Raw genomic sequence first — 20,336 nt, 5'->3', positions numbered from 1 at the left:
CGTCCAACCCATGCCAGCATGGAAAGAGGACGTTAAATGATGATGATGATGATGATGATATATATATATATATATATCATCATTCCTGTTCTACATTTGGTTTTCCATACAGGTATGGACTTGAGGTAGTATTTTACAATTAGGTACCTTTCCTGCTGCCAACTCTTATCTGTTCCTCAATGAAAGAATTTTTTTTTGTTTTATCTGTCCTTGAAAGTACAGAGTTACAAGATATATTGATTACAGCAAATCTAAGCATGACATTGCTGTTTGCTTCAAATGGTGTCATATAAAGACATGAAACATTAGCATTTATACACACACACACACGCACATGCACATATATACACACACATGCACAACGGACTTCAGTATAGTTTTTCTGTACTAATTTTACTCTCAAGGCACTGGAAGGTATGAAGTTACAGGATAGAAAACGTAAATAAGTGGGAACCATTGACACTCCCTCGCATTTTTAGTAACTCTCTTATCTTTCACTTCTTTCGGTCATTGGACTGCAGCCACGCCAGATCATTGCCTTAAATAATGTCTGCAAAAAAAAAAGCATTGCCAGTTCTTATTCCTAGAGTCTGATACTTATTCTATCAGTTTCAAATCTAAGTAGAGATTTCAAACTTAAAATCTTCAAAGCCACAGTCGAACCAATTCTACTATATGGCTCAGAAACCTGGACGTTATCAAAGAAGCTTGAGAGGTGGTTGGATGGAACCTACACTCACCTCCTTATGAGAGCTCAAAATCTCTTGTGGAAGCATCATCCAATCAAAGTACAAATATATAAGAAACTACCACTTGTATCATCTCTTGTGAAAGGTAGAAGAGTCCAGTTTGCTGGACATTGTTGTAGAGCTGAAAACGAGGCAATTTCTACTCTTCTCCTCTGGAAGCCATCTGCTCGCAATACCAGAGGGTGCACACTCTCCTAACCTGATGTTATCTCCAGGGATACAGGCATCCAGCAACAGGACCTCCGTAATGCCAGACCGTGAAGTCTGGCATAACATAGTAAATTCCACTGTCTCGACCATGGTCGAACAATGATGATGATGATCAGTTTCTTTTGCTGACCTATTAAATTACAGTGCTGTAAACAAACCAACACTGGTTGTCAAGTGGTGACCACACACACACACACATACACGCCTATGCCAGGGGTGTAACCAGCCTACTTATGCATACCTTTCCTTTATTGGACACTAAACTCTGCTTGCGAAGACCTGTTGAGGCAAGTGAAATCGAAATCAAATTCGATGACTGGCATCTGTGCTAGTGGAGTGCTAAGAACACCATCCAAGCATGAGCGTTGCAAGAGCAGCAAACTGGTTTCCATGCCAGTGGCACGTAATAAGCACCATTCGAGCTTCACCATTAGCAGCGTCACCTTACTGGCACTTGAAAAAACATTTGAGCGAGGTCGTTGCCAGTGCCGCTGGACTTTCTCCTGTGCAGGTGGCACGTAAAAAGCACCATGTGAGCGTGGCCGTTGCAAGTACCGCCTGACTGGCACGTAAAGCACCCACTACATTCTTGGAGTGGTTGGCATTAGGAAGGGCATCCAGCTGTAGAAACTCTGCCAGATCAGATTGGAGCCTGGTGCAGCCATCTGGTTAGCCAGTCCTCAGTTAAATCATCCAACTCATGCTAGCATGGAAAGCGGATGTTAGACGATGATGATGATGATAATGATGATATACACACACACACACACACACACACCCATGGTCTGATAAAAAAATATTGGGACTGTTGCTATGGTAACAGAGCGAAAGTATGCAGAGTGAAACTGCTTGACACAGATTAACTTTGAACTTTGTTGCGCATACATACTAAGCTATAACAACCTCACTCACTTCTGTTGTTTATGGCAGTGCTTGGAAGTAAAGTGTGTAGAGTGTGGTCGCCTCAAAAACAAGATTGGATTTCAGCTGTGCAGGATTTTCTTGATTGTGTCAAAGAAGATGTAAACCTTTTACAAACAGTCATAACGGGTGATGAATTGTAGGTCGATGGCTATGACCCAGAAACCAAGGGTCACTCTCCGAGGTGGAAGACCACCAACGAGATTTCAAGACATTGAAGGAGTCCAGGAGAATGCGATGAGGCAGCTGCTCACTACCTCAAAAATGTTCCTCTAGTTAAACTGTCTAAGACTGATCTTAAACAAATTAGTTCTACCTGTGGTCAGTCTTTGAAGTTAAGGCTCAAATAGTATCTGTTGTGAAAGACGGACAGTATTCTGTGGAGCAGTTATTACCTCAGCACCTCACTCTTTTTATGAATGACTGGCAGTTGGGAGTATATTGGAAAAGTTTGATGTATCATACAATTCTATTGATAAAGCACTGTTGATGATGTCACATAAAAAGCTCTGGTGATGGTGCCACATTTAAAGCATGTGAAAGGCAGCCAGTACACTCTGTAAAGTGTTTGGCATTAGGAAGAGTATCCAGCTGTGGAAACTAAGCCAAAACAGACTGTGGAATTCCCTGACCTTGCCAACTCCTCTCAAGTTGTCCAATTCATGCCAGCATGGAAAATGGACTTTAAATGATGATGACGATGAGGAACATGTTTGATACACATCTGCATGTTGTCAAAGCAATTAGTTTATGTATGCATGAGAAAGGATTGCATTGGAGCCGACATATATGTAGCTTTCATGCATATCAAATTTATAAAAAGACATACTGTCTGGTGTTGGTGGATGAAATGAAAGAAAGAGGGGCTTAAGAAATACTTAAAATGATATTCAGTAAAATGAATAGAATGATATATATTAATATGCTGTGAGGAATGATATGTCTGCTGGGCACAAAATCAAATTGCGTCTTATTTAGATTTATTCTATCATGAACCATTTGTGTTATGACTTTCTCTGTGACCTTCATAACCCGATCCAGCAGTTTGATACTGTTATAATTTCCTTTCTCTAATGAATCTTCTTTGCCTTTGTAGCGGTTTATGATGATACTGCTATGCCAGTCATTGGGTGTGACACCTTCCTATATTACTCAATTAACTATCTGTGTGGTAATAATGTATTAGTTCTACCTGTGATCAGTATTTGAAGTTAAGGCTCAAACAGTATCTATTGTGAAAGATGGACAGTATTCCAACTTTTGTAGAGCATTGACACTTTGCTCAATCTTTAGTCGAGCTGTTGATGATGGTGTACGACTTATTTCATAAGACTAAATATCACCAGATATTTTGAGCATCTTTGCAACTATCCCCAATGGACCTACAACTTTCCCTCTCTTCATGTCCTTAACCCTTTCATTACCAACCTGGCTGAAACAGGCTCTGGCTCTGAGTACAAATGTCTTGTTTTTATAAGTTTTGAATTAAAATCTTCCATCAAACTTTAGTCACAATTTATGTTCCTAACACTAGTTTAATGATAACTAAGTTATTTTACTAAACTTTTTGTTATATTTAAAGTAATTGAAAGAAACACAGAGCATCTCAACAGAAATACAGTAACGAAAGGGTTAAATAGTTTGATCCATCAAACTACTGGTTCCTCTCAGCATGAATTAAACCATTTTTCATTCCATGTATTCACCTCATTCAACAGCCTCTTGTAATAGTATTTCCATGCCACCTTCTTGTCTTCCATATTGATGGCAACTATGCTTTCATTATTCTAGATGTTCTTCTCATGAATGATGTCTCTGTTTTCTTTCACACATTGTCTTGCAGTCTTGGACACTTCCCACCTCTTATTTTGACATTACAAGACATTTGAAAATCTCTTCCTTTCTATCTCAGCTTTAGCCGAGTATACCTGTCACTTCGCTATTCTTGTAACCATTTGATAATGTTTCCTGTTACTACTTTCCTTCAGCATTTTCCAAGCCTATCCCTTAGCTTTTACTGACCTATCAATTGTGTCATTCCACCACCATATCGCCTTCAGTTTGGTTGGACCTTTGCCCCATCCACATGCCTGATCTATAGTTTAAAACATGTTATTAAGTAGAAGTACCTAGTTGTCATCTTTGCTACAGGTAACCAAATTTTACTCCCTACAGTCGTAAACATCAATTAGAATTTCCCTAGACCTTGATCTTTTAGCCCCCATGTCTTCCTTCTCCATGTCATCTATCTTTACTCTTTACTCTTTTACTTGTTTCAGTCAGTTGACTGTGGCCATGCTGGAGCACTGCCTTTAGTCGAGCAACTCGACCCCGGGACTTATTCTTTGTAAGCCCAGTACTTATTCTATCGGTCTCTTTTGCCGAACCGCTAAGTGACGGGGACATAAACACACCAGCATCGGTTGTCAAGCAATGCTAGAGGGACAAACACAGACACACAAACATACATGCACACACATATATATACATATATACATATATACGACGGGCTTCTTTCAGTTTCCGTCTACCAAATCCACTCACAAGGCTTTGGTCAGCCCGAGGCTATAGTAGAAGACACTTGCCCAAGGTGCCATGCAGTGGGACTGAACCCAGAACCATGTGGTTGGTAAGCAAGCTACTTACCACACAGCCACTCCTGCGCCTGTTTCTGTGTCTGCTTGGCTCTCACTCTGAAGTCACCAGCCAGCCTCAAATATATGGTGGGCAGTACATGATTCACCAGGAAAACTTCTGGTATTTACAATGAATTGTTTGTCCCATTTCCTGTTGAAGATGTTATCTATCTGACATGGATGCTCACCAGACGATTGGCAGGTGATGAGGTGTTTGTCTGGTTTTCTTACAAAAGATAAAAAAATAGAATGAAAAGGAAAAATAAAAAAAAATAATAGCAATATATTGCTGGGATATGACGTCTAAGACAACTGAAATGGTTCTCTGAATACTTCCATTCTTTAAAATCTGTCATTAATATTTGCATTGTTTTCGTATAATACAAATGTAAATACATTACAGTTGACAGGACAAATTCTGAATTATGTATTATGAAGCAAAAGGAGATCAGCAAGTACACAAGTCTATCTTGGTTCAGCCTTTTAATTGTTTTGTATGTGTTTGTATTGAAAGAAGAAGAAAGAAAATATCCAATAATGACAGGATTTTAAGAAGGGAAATATTTTATAAATAAGGCCTTCAGATTTTTACTCACGTCATTGATATTGTCTCATCTTACACAAGTTGTTGTTGTTTTTGCTGTTGTTGCTGTTGCTGCTACTGCTGCTACTACTACTACTACCACCACCACCACCACCACTACTACAACAAATATTCTTATTTAAGGTGGCCAGCTGGCAGAATCATTAGCATGGTGAGCAAAATGCCTTGTGGCATTTTGTCCATCTTTACATTCTGAGTTCAAATTCCACCAAGGTCTACTTTGTCTTTCATGTTTCCAGAGTCAATAAAATAAGTACCAGTTACACCCTGGTGTCGATGTAATCGACTTATCTCCTGCCCACAAATTTCAGGCCTTGTGCCTATAGTAGAAATGATTATTATTATTATTATTATCACTGCCAGATCTGACTGGCCTGGTGCAGCCTTCGGGCTCCCCAGACACCAGTTGAACCGTCCAACCCATGCTAGCATGGAAAGCGGACGTTAAATGATGATGATGATGATCATCATCATCATTATTATTATTATTATATTATTATTATTATTATTATTATTATTATTATTGTCTCTATATATATAAACGGCAAAATGTCTGTCTGTGTATGTGTGTATGTGTGTGTGTGTGTGTATCCTTTATACAAATCCGCAATTTTTCAGTTTGAGGGCTTGCACTTTCTACGGTCATTCAAAACCGTCCAAGGGTGGTCATGCACATCTTTACAACAGATATTTTTATCCCTTAGATGGTTATTTAAGCCTCTAACTCTACTAACCTATATATATGTATATGTCCCTACGTTCGAAACACGGAGTAGATAAAACAGGGGACAACTGATGAAGGGAATATTTAAGAACATTCCCTTCATCAGTTGTACCCTGTCTCATTTCTCTATTTGTTTCTTTCGTTGTTCGAAAAAAAGGTCATTTTCCATGTTTTTGTTTTTTATGTTCTTGTTTCTCAATTTGTTCATGTTTTATATTCTTGTTTCTCATTTTGTTCATGTTTTTTTGACACCCTGTAACCATACATGCATGTATATATACATGTATATGTAGGTATGTACATATATGTATGTATTATTTATTTATTTATGTGCCCTTTTCAAGCCTAACTAGGCTCATGGGCCCAGTTTCTCGGTTTCTATGGCATATGTGTTCCCCCCAGCTGGATGTGATGCCAGTCCATCGCAGCGTTACTCAAGAAACAGGAAGAAAGAGTGAGAGAAAGTTGGGGCAAAAGAGTACAACAGGGGGTCGCACCACCCCCTGCTGGAGCCTCGTGGAGCTTTAGGTGTTTTTGCTCAATAAACACACACAACGCCCGGTCTGGGAATTGAAACGACGATCCTCCGACCGCGAATCCGCTGCCCTAACCACTGGGCCATTGCGCCTCCATATGTATGTATATATTCATATATATATTATTTATATATATACTTATATATATATATATATATATATATATATATGATCAATGTAATCTAGATAATAAAAAAGCAAAGAAAATTCTTTACACTTTTCATGCAAGTCTGATGAAGTGCCTCTCTAATTTCTAAAGCTGCAAACATTACATAAATTTTCTGTTTGAATTTTGCATAAACTGGTGTTGCAAGTAAAGTTGGTACAGAAACAATTGTAACAAATCATTGAAGATGTGTTAAAAAATTTTCCTTGTCTTATTATTATTTGGATTATTTACCCTTTGCCAAACCCACTTTATGGTTTGAACATCGTGAGACTTGGATTTTCTTCACCTGAGAAGCCCAGCATTGGCCTGGAACCAGACAGTGTTAATAACCCAATATTTGGGTAGAGTACTTCTCTGAAAACACCCTAACTTTATAATCTATCTATGTACTTGGTATGTCTTCAATAACATTCAAATGTGAATTTATCAACATATAGAAGCTTTCAAATTTTATGCAGTTGTTAATAATATGTTGTTTTTTTTGTTTTGCTGGTTTTGGATGCTGAATTTACTATGGAGGCATTGTTATGGCAGTTGACTTCCATAACAATGCCTGTATTTGTTTTACTTTTATAATACTTTTTATTTTTGCTTCTGTTGTTAATTGGAATGTTCAATAAATAGTTTTCATATTGAAAAGTGTCTACACAATTTTGTATTTGTGATACTTTGTGAGTTTTGTTGCCAGAATATTGCTTAAAATGAATGGTAGCAAGCTGGCAGACTCGTTAGCATGCCAGGCAAATAATTGCTTAGCAACATTTCATCCGTCTTCGTGTTTTGAGCTCAAATTCTGCCACGGTCAACTGCCTTTCTTCCTTTCAGGGTTGATAAAACAAGTACCTATTTCTTTATTACCCACAAGGGGCTAAACACAGAGGGGACAAACAAGGACAGACATAGGTATTAAAGTCGATTATATCGACCCCAGTGCGTAACTGGTACTTAATTTATCGACCCCGAAAGGATGAAAGGCAAAGTCGACCTTGGCGGAATTTGAACTCACAACGTAACGCAGACGAAATACCGCTAAGCACTTCGCCCGGCGTGCTAACGTTTCTGCCAGCTCGCCGCCTATCAATGATAAAACAAGTACCAGTTGAATACTGGGGTTGATGTAATTGGCTTACCTCCTCCCCTGAAATTGTTGGCCTTGTACCAAAATTTGAAACCAAATACCAGAAGGCAATTTAAAGATGTTTTCCAATGTAATTTCTACCTGTCTTATATATTCATATTTATAAAAAATATCAGGAAAATCTCTGAGGAAATTAATTCTACAATTTATTGTGATTTTGTGCATTTGTGCTCTATAATTCTATCAATGTTTCTTCTTTATATAGATATGACATTTTCAGTAGATGACAGAGTGTATATTCTGGTTTTCTTGTGCATTAGTCTTGTAAGAGACTTTATCAGGGAACTGAAATAAAATTGTGGTCTCAGTTTGCTAGAAGGACACTCAGAGAGCACAAACATCCACCAAGACAATACTAATGTCCTCTCAATGATTAGCCAAAGATGATTTTTAAAATGAGAATATCTGAAATGAACTTGACTGCTCTCAAAAGTTAAGTAAAAAAAAAAACCAGAAAAATAATCCAGAATCTTTGTCCGGTACTGGATTGATCCTAAAATCTAATCAGTTCATGCCAGTCACAAGGTCAAACATCCCTGAAAGTTTCATCCAAATCCGTCCAGCAGTTCTTGAGATATCTTGTCCATGGACAAACAAATAAACAAGTACAACTGAAAACAATACCTCCACATTCACTAAGGTGGAAGTAATAATAATCCTTTCTGTTACAGGCACAAAGCCTGAAATTTTGGGGGAGGGGACCAGTTGATTACATTGACCTCAGTGTTTCACTGGTACTTAATAATAATAATATTGATAATAACAATTTCAAATTTTGGCACAAGGCCAGCAAGTTCAGGGTAGGGGCTAAGCCGATAACATTGACCCCAGTGCTCAACTGGTACTCATTCTATCAACCCTGAAAGGATGAAAGGCAAAGTTGACCTCAATGGAATTTGAACTCGGAATGTAGCTACAGGTGAAATACTACTAATTGTTTTATCCAGCATGCTACCAATTCTGCCAACTTGCTGCCTTAATGATGATGATGATGATGATAATAATGATAATAATAATCCTTTCTGCTATAAGTACAAGACCCTGAAATTTGTGGTGAGTGGGGTAGCTGATTACATTGGACCCAGTGGTCAACTGGTAGTTAATTTATCAACCCCACCAAAACACCGAAAGGCAAAGTTGACCTTGGTGTTATTTGAAAAGAGATGGAAGAAATGCTGTTAATAATGATAATAATAATAATAATAATAATAATAATAATAAACCTTTCTACTGTAGGCACAAGGCCTGAAATTTGGGGGAGGGGGATAGTCAATTACATCGACCCCCAATACTCAACAGGTACTTATTTCATCGACCCCAAAAGGATGAAAGGCAAAGTTGACCTCAGCGGAATTTGAACTCAGAACATAGCGGCAGACAAAATACTGCTAAGCATTTCACCCAGCGTGCTAATGATTCTGCCAGCTCACCACCTTAATAATGATGATGATGACGATGACGATCCTTTCTACTATAGGCACAAGGCCTGAAATTTGTGGGGAGTAGTAAGTCGATTGATGATGATGATGATGATCCTTTCTACTATAGGCACAAGGCCTGAAATTTGTGGGTAGGAGTTAGTCGATTACATTGACCCCAGTGTGTAACTGATACTTATTTAATTGTCCCTGAAAGGATGAATGGCAAAGTTGACTTTGGTGGAATTTGAACTTAGAACATAAAAATGGACGAAATGCCACTAAACATTTTGCTTAGCATGCTAACAATTCTCCCAGCTTGCCGCTTTAATAATAATAATAATAATAAGAAGAAGAAGAAGAACTAGTGAACTAACAATATACTGAAGGATAGTATACCAAAAAAATAATAATAATAATAAATAAAAGACAGGTGCAACAGGAAGAATCTCTATTCTTTTTGACTATCATACTTACATCAGAGATAATGGTTTGAGTCACAAACTGCTCCAGTAGTTTCACATACAATGAATCCATTATAATATATCCCTAAACAATAGAGCCATTATAATTTTATATTCTTTCATGGAAAAAAATTCTGTTAACGGAAAAGTATACTCTTTACATTGACAATTTTAAAGGTTGAGCATAAATTGCTTAATAAGATTATATGAGTAATAGTAGTAGTAGCAGTAATAGTAGTAGTACTGTGTTTGCTTCTGTTGATAAACAATGTTGTCTTTTAGGAAAATATAAATTTTCTTTGTTGACAAAGCATTTAAAAATATTTTTCTTTTGTTTCTTTTATTAGAGCCAGAATCTGGTGCTTCAGCAGCAGCCAACCCTACTTCCTCTGCAGATTATGATTATCTTCTTAAGTTCTTGGCATTAGGTATGTTGGAAAAAAAAAAACATCTTGTCATATTTTCTTTCTGAATAATTTGGAAAATTGCAGATTTTAGTTATATTAACCTCTCATCACCTGGCATAAAACTCACCTTCATCAATATTACTCCCTGTCACTACCTCAATCAGGGGTCTTGTTTTGCAAGTTACTTGGTGACCTCACTGGTGTTGGTGCCATGTAAAAAGAACCCAGCATTAAGAAAAGTATCCAGCTGTAGAAACCATACCAAAGCAGACATTGGAGCCTTATGTAGCTCTCTGGTTTGCTGGGCCCATTCAAATCATCCAACCCATACCAGCATGGAAAACAGACATTAATTAATGATGATGATGATGATTAAATTTATGCTAACGATTTAATACTTGCATGAAGTGGCTGTTCAGTTTCATGTAACATTTATGTCTGTACCAGATACTCCAGTTAGTACCTCACTTTTGGTACAATGAGCCTTTGGCTGGAGCCTGTACCACTGACAGAAAGTACCAATTCCCTGACAAAAAATTTTCTCAGTGGATGCTTGCTAACAGATAGCAAAAGGGCCCAAAACCATAAGTAACACCTTTGTAGGTTGCTTTACCATCAGGTACATAATATGCACCTTATTATATTCTACAGTTTACTTATTCAACACTTTCCTGTTGGTGCACTGTATATATATCATCATCATCATCATTTAGCGTCCGTTCTCCATGCTAGCATGGGCTGGACGGTTCAACTGGGGTCTGTGAAGCTGGAAGGCTTCATCAGGCCCAGTCAGATCTGGCAGTGTTTCTACGGCTGGATGCTCTTCCTAACGCCAAGGATGCCCTTCCTAACGCCAATATATATATATATATATATATATATATATATATATATATATATATATATATATATATATATATTATTAAGGAGTATAACTCCAAACTTACAGGGAAAAATTCAATTTAGTATTAAATCAAATTTCACAATATAAATAATTATATATATATATATATATAAATTAGAGGAAAACCACTATTATGTAATTCAAACAATGATAGACGTAAATCATACCATATAGAAAAAATAAAATATATGATAAAACATTTACCTGGATCACAATAAAGTATATAATAATAAACAGTATTTAATTAATAAATAGACTACGTACGTTTCGTGGCTATATCTTCAATTCAAATTACAATTAAATTTAAATTTAATCGATCCAAAAATGATTCAATTTACGTAGTCTATTTATTAATTATATACTGTTTATTATTATGTACTTTATTGTGATCTAGGTAAATGTTTTATCATATATTTTATTTTTTCTATATGGTATAATTTACATCTATCATTGTTTGAATTACATAATAGTGGTTTTTCTCTAATTTACACATATATATATAAAATTAGAAAAAAAACACCTTTCATCAATTCAAAATGAACAATTAAATTACACCATCTAGAAAATTACATATAATAGAAATATTAAAATTAAAATAACAATAAAATATTAATGATTAAGTAAATTACAAAAAAAAAATAATAAAAACGTATATAATATATATATTAATATTTCTATTATATGTAATTTTCTAGATGGTGTAATTTAATTGTTCATTTTGAATTGATAAAAGGTGTTTTTTTTTCTAATTTTTTTATAAATATATTATATTGTGTGAAATTTGATTTAGTATTTCTAAATTGAATTTTTTCCCCTGTAAGTTTTGATTTATATTCCCTCAAATAATAATTATTATATATATATATCTTTTATCTTTTACTTGTTTCAGTTATTAGACAGTGACCAGAAGTATTTTAGTTGAACGAATCAATCCTAGTACTTATATTGTTTAAGCCTGGTACTTATTTCGTTGGTCTCTTTTGCCAAACTGCTAAGTTATGTGGATGCAAACATACCAACGCCAGTTGTCAAGTGGTGTTGAGGGACAAACACAGACACAAAGTCACACACATGCCCGCATGGAAAATGGATGTTAAATGATGATGATATATATATATATATATATATATGGAATAAGCTTCTTTCATTTTCTGTCTACCAAATCCACTCACAGAGCTTTGGTCAGGCCAGGGCGATTGTAGAAAACACTTGCCCAGTGGGACTGACTCCGGAATTATGTGGTTTGGAAGCAAACTTCTAACCATACAGCCTCTGTCTATATATATATATATATATATATATATGTGTGTGTGTGTCTTCATGATGACATCACATCATACAATGAATATTACCATCAGATAAGCAGTGTCATTCATTTCCAATATTCTACATAAACATGGCGGCCACAGGCAAATATTACCTGATGACTTTCTGACCCTAGAAAATTTGCTTCAATAAATTCTAATCTGATCCATGCAAACATGGAAAACTGGATGTTAAAACGATGATGATGTTTCAAGGAATTGAAAAAAGAGACTGTGGTCCTGGTTTCACCAAAGTCTTGTGTGAGACAGAAAAGAAAGAAATAAATAGTTTTAAAAAATTTTCAGCATGAGGTATTTCTGTTTACTTTCAATGGTTCAGCATTTGAAGTGTGTGTGTGTGTGTGTGTGTGTGTGTGTATTTGTGAATATGTATGCACGTGTTGATTAGATTACTGTAGTTAATTGAGAACAGTTTTTTTGTTAATTTTTTCCATTTTTCCTAGATTTGAAGTTTTAATCAAATATTAAGCAATGATCGATTTTTGCAGTGAAAATCTCAAAGGCACCATACTCGAAGTTGAAAAAATTTTTCAAATTTTATTATGCCAACCACCCATGATGTAATTATATGTATATATGTATATACGTGCATTTTTGTCAATATGTGTGTGAATGCAATTTTCACTTCTCCAAACATTGTTCATCATTCGTTTTTTTTACTCTCTTTCTCCTCCCTCCCACCTTTTGCTTCTCTTTCTCTCTTTGTCTTCCCTTCATTGTCTGCTTTCTTTCTTTCTCACCCCCTTTCTCTTCTCTTGTGGTGCTTACACATTAATTCATTCTCCTCCTGCTTCTCTTCACTCCACCTCACTTAGCACAACTGTGCATTTCACCTCACCTTCAATGAAAATATACACTGCGGCCATGCTGGAGCACCGCCTTTAATCGAGCAACTCGACCCCGGGACTTATTCTTTTGTAAGCCCAGTACTTATTCTATCGGTCTCTTTTGCCAAACCACTAAGTGACGGGGACATAAACACACCAGCATCGGTTGTCAAGCAAAGCTAGGGGGACAAACACAGACACACAAACATATATATATATACATATATATACGACGGGCTTCTTTCAGTTTCCGTCTACCAAATCCACTCACAAGGCTTTGGTCGGCCTGAGGCTATAGCAGAAGACACTTGCCCAAGGTGCCACGCAGTGGGACTGAACCTCGAACCATGTGGTTGGTAAGCAAGCTACTTACCACACAGCCACTCCTGCGATACAGCAAATTTTTTTTAAATATTTTTTTATAGCAGATATATTCACCCTCTACCTAACCACCAATATATATATATTCCTACATGTATACGCCACTATTTATGTTTTCAGGAGATTCTGGAGTAGGCAAAACAAGTTTTCTGTATCAGTACACAGATAATACATTCGTCTCCAAATTTACTTCAACAGTAGGAATTGATTTCCGAGAAAAACGAGTTGTAAGTTGATTAAACTGCAATTACTAATTTATATTCTCAGGCACTGTTTTTTCTTGACGAGTTTATGCATTTTAATCAAGAGTGTAAATTTATTTTATTTTCTTTCTTTTTAAAACTGAAATAAACAACTTGTTTTATTAGAACATTTAAAGCCAATTTACGAGTTACTTGGCAACCTCACTAGTGATGGTGCCATGAAAAAAGCTCCCAGTATATTGGGCAAAGGGGTTGGCATTTGGAAGGACATCCAGCCATTGAAACCATATCAAGGCAGACATTGGACCTTGAGAAAGTTCTCTGGGGTATTGGGTCCTGTTATTTCTTGTAGGGTGGAGGCACATGGCCTGGTGGTTAGAGCAGCGGACTTGCAGTCGAGGAATCGCCGGTTCGAATCTCAGACTGGGCGATGTGTGTGTTTATGAGCGAAACACCTAAGCTCCACACGGTTCTGGCAGAAGGTGATGACGAACTTCTGCTGACTCTTTCGCCACAACTTTCCCTCACTCTTTCCTCCTGGGTCTTGCTGTGGCCTTGAGAGCAGCCATCTTCACTCAGTTAGGTGTCACGTAACCAAGTTCTGGGGGAACGCTGATCCTACCGCGCTGGACCCCCGGCAACTACCTCACAAATGCACTCTTTCCCACCTGCGACGGACCAATGTCCCGTTCAGGTGGGGAACCTATATGCCAAGGAAACTAGGAAACTGGCCCTATGAGCCAGGTGTGGCTCGACAAGGAACAAACAACATTTCTCGTAGGACTAGTAACCACATAGAAACCAGCATCATGTTCTTCAAATACCAGGGCTGTCAAAGATATGCTCACATAGACCTTGCAGAAACTCTTGTACATACACATTTAGTTTTTGCTAATTGTTTGTAGCATTGTTCTAGTTGTTGGTAAGCTAATATTTATGGACACTGAGGGCACTTAGGGTGGCAAGCTGGCAGAATCGCTAGCATGCCAGGCGAAATACCTAGTGGTATTTCTTCTGCCGTTACTTTCTGAGTTCAAATTCCACTGAGGTCAACTTTGCCTTTCATCCTTTTGGGGTTGATTAAATAAGTACCAGTTACACACTAGGATCAATGTAATCGACTTAATCCCTCTGTCCTTGTTTTTCCCCTCTATATTTAGCCCCCCGCATGGGCAATAAAGAAATAAATATTGGTTAAACTAAAGTGTTTGAGCTGAGCAAAAAAACAAAAGTAGAATAGTGTAATAGATGTAAAACAACTTGCTCTAAACTTGCTGGGGTCACTATTTCTCCTTTGTTTTCTTGCTCGGGTCAAATGCTTTGGTTTAACCTAAGTATTTATGGACACTGAGTAGGCTCGTTATAAACTGTGCTCCTATCAAATCTATATGATCTAGGAGTTTTGTTACTCGGATGCTTTATTGTTAAGTTGTTAGTCCTAGCTTAGATTAATGTTTGTTGTATGTTCAGTTATAATAAAAACGATTTTATATTAATTTGATGGTTTACTGAGTAACTCATCACAGGTTCTCATTAATTTATAGAAATTTAGGTTTATGTAACTGTTGTTTATAACTTGTTTATGTTTTTGTTCTGCGATGAGCTGGCAGAAACATTAGCACGCCGGGCGAAATGCGTAGCCGTATTTCGTCTGCCGTTCGTTCTGGGTTCAAATTCCACCGAGGTCGACTTTGCCTTTCATCCTTTCGGGGTCGATAAATTAAGCACCAGTTATGCACTGGGGTCGATGTAATCAACTTAATCCGTTTGTCTGTCCTTGTTTGTCCCCTCTGTGTTTAGCCCCTTGTGGGTAGTAAAGAAATATATATTTTTGTTCTGTTGTTTATAATTTGAAAAAATTTTTCAAATTTTTTAAATAAAATCATATTTGTTTCCATGCAATTTGAATTATTAAATTATTTATAATGGAAGGCAAGGTTTACGATATCGGGAGAACATTGCCTTCTCCCATTATATCTTGTTCTTCGTGTAGATCAGGCTCCGGCAGGCGAAGAAAGTCTTTAAGTACAAATGCAATTTACAGGTGAAGTGCATTGCTCTCAGCAACCATCTCGAGCTGTGTATCTCCATTAGTGCAGGCACATTGCCTCTGTAGGTACAACATGCAGACAGGCCCAGCCAGTGAAGTGTGCTCAGCAAGCACTGCTCTGAAGAGGCAGAGAGAGAGAGAGTGAATGTGTTTCTGTTTTGCCCTTATATACAGTTTGCCATTGCAAGCCTTGTTGTGATCTCGCGCATGGCAAATGGATGCAAGTGAGGTCTCGCTCCAGTCTCAGAGATGGCATTGGCTGCCGCAAGATCTCATCCAATACGTTGCTGACTGCTTGTGCCGCTACATATTAATAAAATAGATTTCTGTTATAGCGAGTTTTAAAAGCATAAACTCTACTAATAAAACTAGTAATATGAGGTTGGTACGTGCAATGCTTTTGGAAGCTAGGTTTGACATTCCATTATCAAAAGGTTGGTGACGCTTGGGTTACTCTATACTTTTGCAGAGTACAAATTTATTATTCTTAGCTGGCTGAAGCTTTGAAGTCACTTTCAACAACATTCTTGCTTAAGAATGACAAATAGTTCCAGTTTAGAAATATTTTACGTTTGTGGTTTCCAGACTTTTTCTTTTTTGCAATATACAGCATGTTTTTATCTTGGATTTTAGGTCCATCGGATACCTAGTGCTGATGGAACTGTGGGACGAAGTCAAAGAATTCATCTTCAGTTATGGGATACTGCTGGCCAAGAAAGGTAATTTATTCGCATAAATTAGAAGGAAGATAAATTAATCAAAAGACATAGTTATGAAACAATTAGTGTTTAATGTTTACAAGTTTTCCATTAGTTTTCAAATCAGCCAAACATCAAGGGGTTTGGGAATCTGGGATTGTTGTGAGATGTGGCAGTGTGGTAAGGAGTTTGTTTCCTAGCCATATGGTTTCTGGTTCAGTCTCAATGATGGGCTCTTTGGGTGAGTGTCTTCTATAGTCCTGAGCTGACCAAAGACTTGTGAGTGGATTTGGCAGATGAGCTCAAAGAAGCCCTTTGTATATATATATATATATATATCATCATCATCATCATCATCGTTTAATGTCCGTTTTCCATGCTGGCATGGGTTGGACGGTTCAACTGGGTCTGGGAATCCAGGAGGCTGCACCAGGCCCCTGTCTGATCTGGCAGTGTTTCTACAGCTGGATGCCCTTCCTAATGCCAACCACTCCAAGAGTGTAGTGGGTGCTTTTTACATGCCACTGGCACAGGAGCCAGGGGAGCTGGCATCGACCACGATCGGATGGTGCTTTTCACGTGCCATTGGCATGGAAGCCAGTCAAAGCGGCACTGGCATTGGCCACGTTTGGATGGTGCTTTTTACGTGCCACCAGCACGGGGGTCACAACTACAATTTCCATTTGATTGTAATTTGATTTGATTTTGATGTTGATGTACTTGACTCAATAGGTCTCCTCAAGTATGGCATGTCACCCTACTATCCAAGGTACTTATGAGCGGGCTGGTTATGTATATACATACATATATAAGGTAAGCAGAGTTAGCGGTTGGAATAACCGTCTAAGGGATAATAGTATCCTTTTCTTCTATCGGTATCATTTACCTATGCTATCACTGGGCATGGGTATGCAAGCACACTATGCTCATAGGATACAGGTAACAATGGAATAAACAAAAGTTTATCGGGAATCAAATTTAAATAAGCAGAAAATGGAGAAAACTTTTGATCAACAAACAAACAGATTGACCAGCATTGGTTGATTATTTTTTAATACAAAACATGACATAACATTTCTTACAGCTGTTTCCGATACCGATGTACCAGTCAGTGCTTATGAAAGAAATTCCGAAAATAATATTCGCTGTCTTCATAGCACATTCGCAGAGTGAATACAAATGCGAAAATAAAATAAATGAAGGGAAGAGGAAAGAAGAAAGAACAGGGCCTCAAGATGAGGTCAGAAGTCTCGATATATTAAAATCATACCATCTTGCAGCATGGAGCTTGAAGTCGATAGGCAAAAGAGTGAACTAGCAGTGATCTAGAGAAAATATTTATGGGGTACCTCTCTATAAAGGGGAACCAGGGTGTGTATGCTTCATGCTCCACCGTGCAGGATGGTATGATTTTAATATATTGAGCCTTCAGGCCTCATTTTGAGGCCCTGTTCTTTCCTCTTCCCTCTTCACTTCGTTAATTTTATTTTATGCATTTGTGGTCACTCTGATGAAGCTCTACATATTAGATCAAATGTTCTATTGAAGATGGCGAATATTATTTTCGGAATTTCTTTCGTAAGCACCGACTGACATTGGTTGCGGAAACGGCTGTAAGAAATGTTATGTCATGTTTTGTATTAAAAAATAATCAACCAATGCTGGTCAATTTGTTTGTTTGTTGATCAAAAGTTTTCTCCATTTTCCACTTATTTAAATTTATATATATGTGTGTGTGTGTGAGTTAGAGGTTGAGAAACCAACTAAGGGATAGTACCTATCCAATACACTGCCGGTAGTGTATCCAATTATTCATAACCAAGTGCTAGTTATTGCATGGCACTCTTGCAGGGGTAAAGAGTGGTTTACTCTTGATTTATATGGCAAATAAGAAAGCATAGAGGACACAAAATCAACAGACACCAGCTGGTAAACATTACCCTTTTACTCTTTTACTTGTTTCAGTCATTTGACTGTGGCCATGCTGGAGCACCGCCTTTAGTCGAGCAAATCGACCCCGGGACTTATTCTTTTGTAAGCCCAGTACTTATTCTATCGGTCTCTTTTGCCGAACCGCTAAGTAACGGGGACGTAAACACACCAGCATCGGTTGTCAAGCAATGCTAGGAGGACAAACACAGACACACAAACACACACACATACACATACATATATATATATATATACAATGGGCTTCTTTCAGTTTCTGTCGACCAAATCCACTCACAAGGCTTTGGTTGGCCCAAGGCTATAGTAGAAGACACTTGCCCAAGGTTCCACGCAGTGGGACTGAACCCGGAACCATGTGGTTGGTAAACAAGCTACTTACCACACAGCCACTATTCAAATGTATTGGATGAGTCCACACACACATGTATTAGTGGTACAGATTATCAAGTAGAAAAAGTTGGTAATTGCATAAGGCGCAGGAGTGGCTGTGTGGTAAGTAGCTTGTTTACCAACCACACAGTTCTGGGTTCAGTCCCACTGCGTGGCACCTTGGACAAGTGTCTTCTACTATAGCCTCGGGCCGACCAAAGCCTTGTGAGTGGATTCGGTAGACGGAAACTGAAAGAAGTCCGTCGTATATATATATATATATATATGCGTGTGTGTGTTTGTGCATCTGTGTTTGTCCCCCTAGCATTGCTTGACAACCGTTGCTGGTGTGTTTATGTCCCCGTAACTTAGCGGTTCGGCCAAAGAGACCGATAGAATAAGTACTGGGCTTACAAAAGAATAAGTCCCGGGGTCGAGTTACTCGATTAAAGGCGGTGCTCCAGGATGGCCGCAGTCATATGACTGAAACAAGTAAAAGAGTAAAGAGTGGGAGCCTATAAGCATATAGAAACAAATGGGCAAATGAGCAGATTGTCACTAAAGCCACATACCCATTTGGTTTTAGCGACAATGAGTTTTTGCTCATTGGCTCAATTACTCTCTTGTTCCTATATGCTTATAGGCTCCCACACCTTTGTTTATGCAATTACCAACTTTTTCTACCAGATAATCTGTACCACTAATACATGTGTGTGTGGATTCATCTAATACATTGGAATAAATAGACATACTGGAATGTTTACCAGCTGGTGTCTGTCGATTTTATAGCCTCTCCACTTCCTTATTTGCTGTTTTTTATTTATTTTATTTTTTATTTTATCTAGTTTCACGAGCTGTGGCTTTGCTGGGGCACCGCTATATGTATATATATGTATATATATATATATATATATATATATATATATCGATCACGATCATGTGACCGAACAGACCATCAGATGTTGTTACACATCGCTGGTCACAATGCGTTTGCATTGTTTTAGCCTTCGAATGACGCCACCCCGCTGGCTAAGCGAGCAGGCCAACAAAAGAAAGAGTGGGAGAAAGAGTACAGCAGGGATCACCACCCCCTGCCAGAGCCTCGTGGAGCTTTTAGGTGTTTTTGCTCAATAAACACTCACAACGCCCGGTCTGGGAATCGAAACCAATCCTGCGACCGCGAGTCCGCTGCCCTAACCACTAGGTCATTGCGCCTCCACATATATATATATAAATTAGAGAAAAACCACTATTATGCAATTCAAACAATGATAGACATAAACCAAATCATAAATAAAAAATAAAATATATTTTTTAAAACATATAACTAGATCACAATATTATATATACATATATATCATCATGGTGTTAGGAAGGACATCCGGCTGTAGAAACACTGCCAGATCAGACTGGAGCCTGGTGCAGCCTTCAGGCTTCCCAGACCCTGGTTGAACCGTCCAACCCATGCCAGCATGGAAAACGGACGTTAAACGACGATGATGGTGATGATGATGATATACATGTATACATATGTATATATTTGAGTTTGTATGATTGTGTATAGAGGAATATTTTAATCAATGAAATTCCAACTTAATCTGATTTTCACATTTTATTATTTACAAATTTCACAGTATCGTAATAATAGAATAT

The 20,336-nt window shown here is 37.7% G+C and overlaps 1 protein-coding gene across 3 annotated transcripts in view; it reads left to right on the top strand.

Annotated features, from left to right (window-relative positions):
• LOC115222162 (ras-related protein Rab-27A) overlaps positions 1 to 20,336 on the top strand; it is a 56,210-nt gene that overhangs the window by 27,716 nt on the left and 8,158 nt on the right. For all 3 annotated transcript variants that reach the window (XM_029792303.2, XM_029792305.2, XM_029792304.2), the window contains 3 exons: positions 9,917 to 9,997; positions 13,534 to 13,640; positions 16,300 to 16,385. In XM_029792303.2, coding sequence (XP_029648163.1) covers positions 9,917 to 9,997; positions 13,534 to 13,640; positions 16,300 to 16,385 — 274 coding nt within the window. The remainder of the gene's footprint in view (positions 1 to 9,916; positions 9,998 to 13,533; positions 13,641 to 16,299; positions 16,386 to 20,336) is intronic.

The sequence above is a fragment of the Octopus sinensis genome, linkage group LG19 (genome assembly GCF_006345805.1).
Source record: "Octopus sinensis linkage group LG19, ASM634580v1, whole genome shotgun sequence".
In the NCBI taxonomy this organism is placed as follows: domain Eukaryota; kingdom Metazoa; phylum Mollusca; class Cephalopoda; order Octopoda; family Octopodidae; genus Octopus; species Octopus sinensis.
Note: the sequence above shows the minus strand (reverse complement) of the source record. Positions and strands in the feature narration are given on the sequence as shown.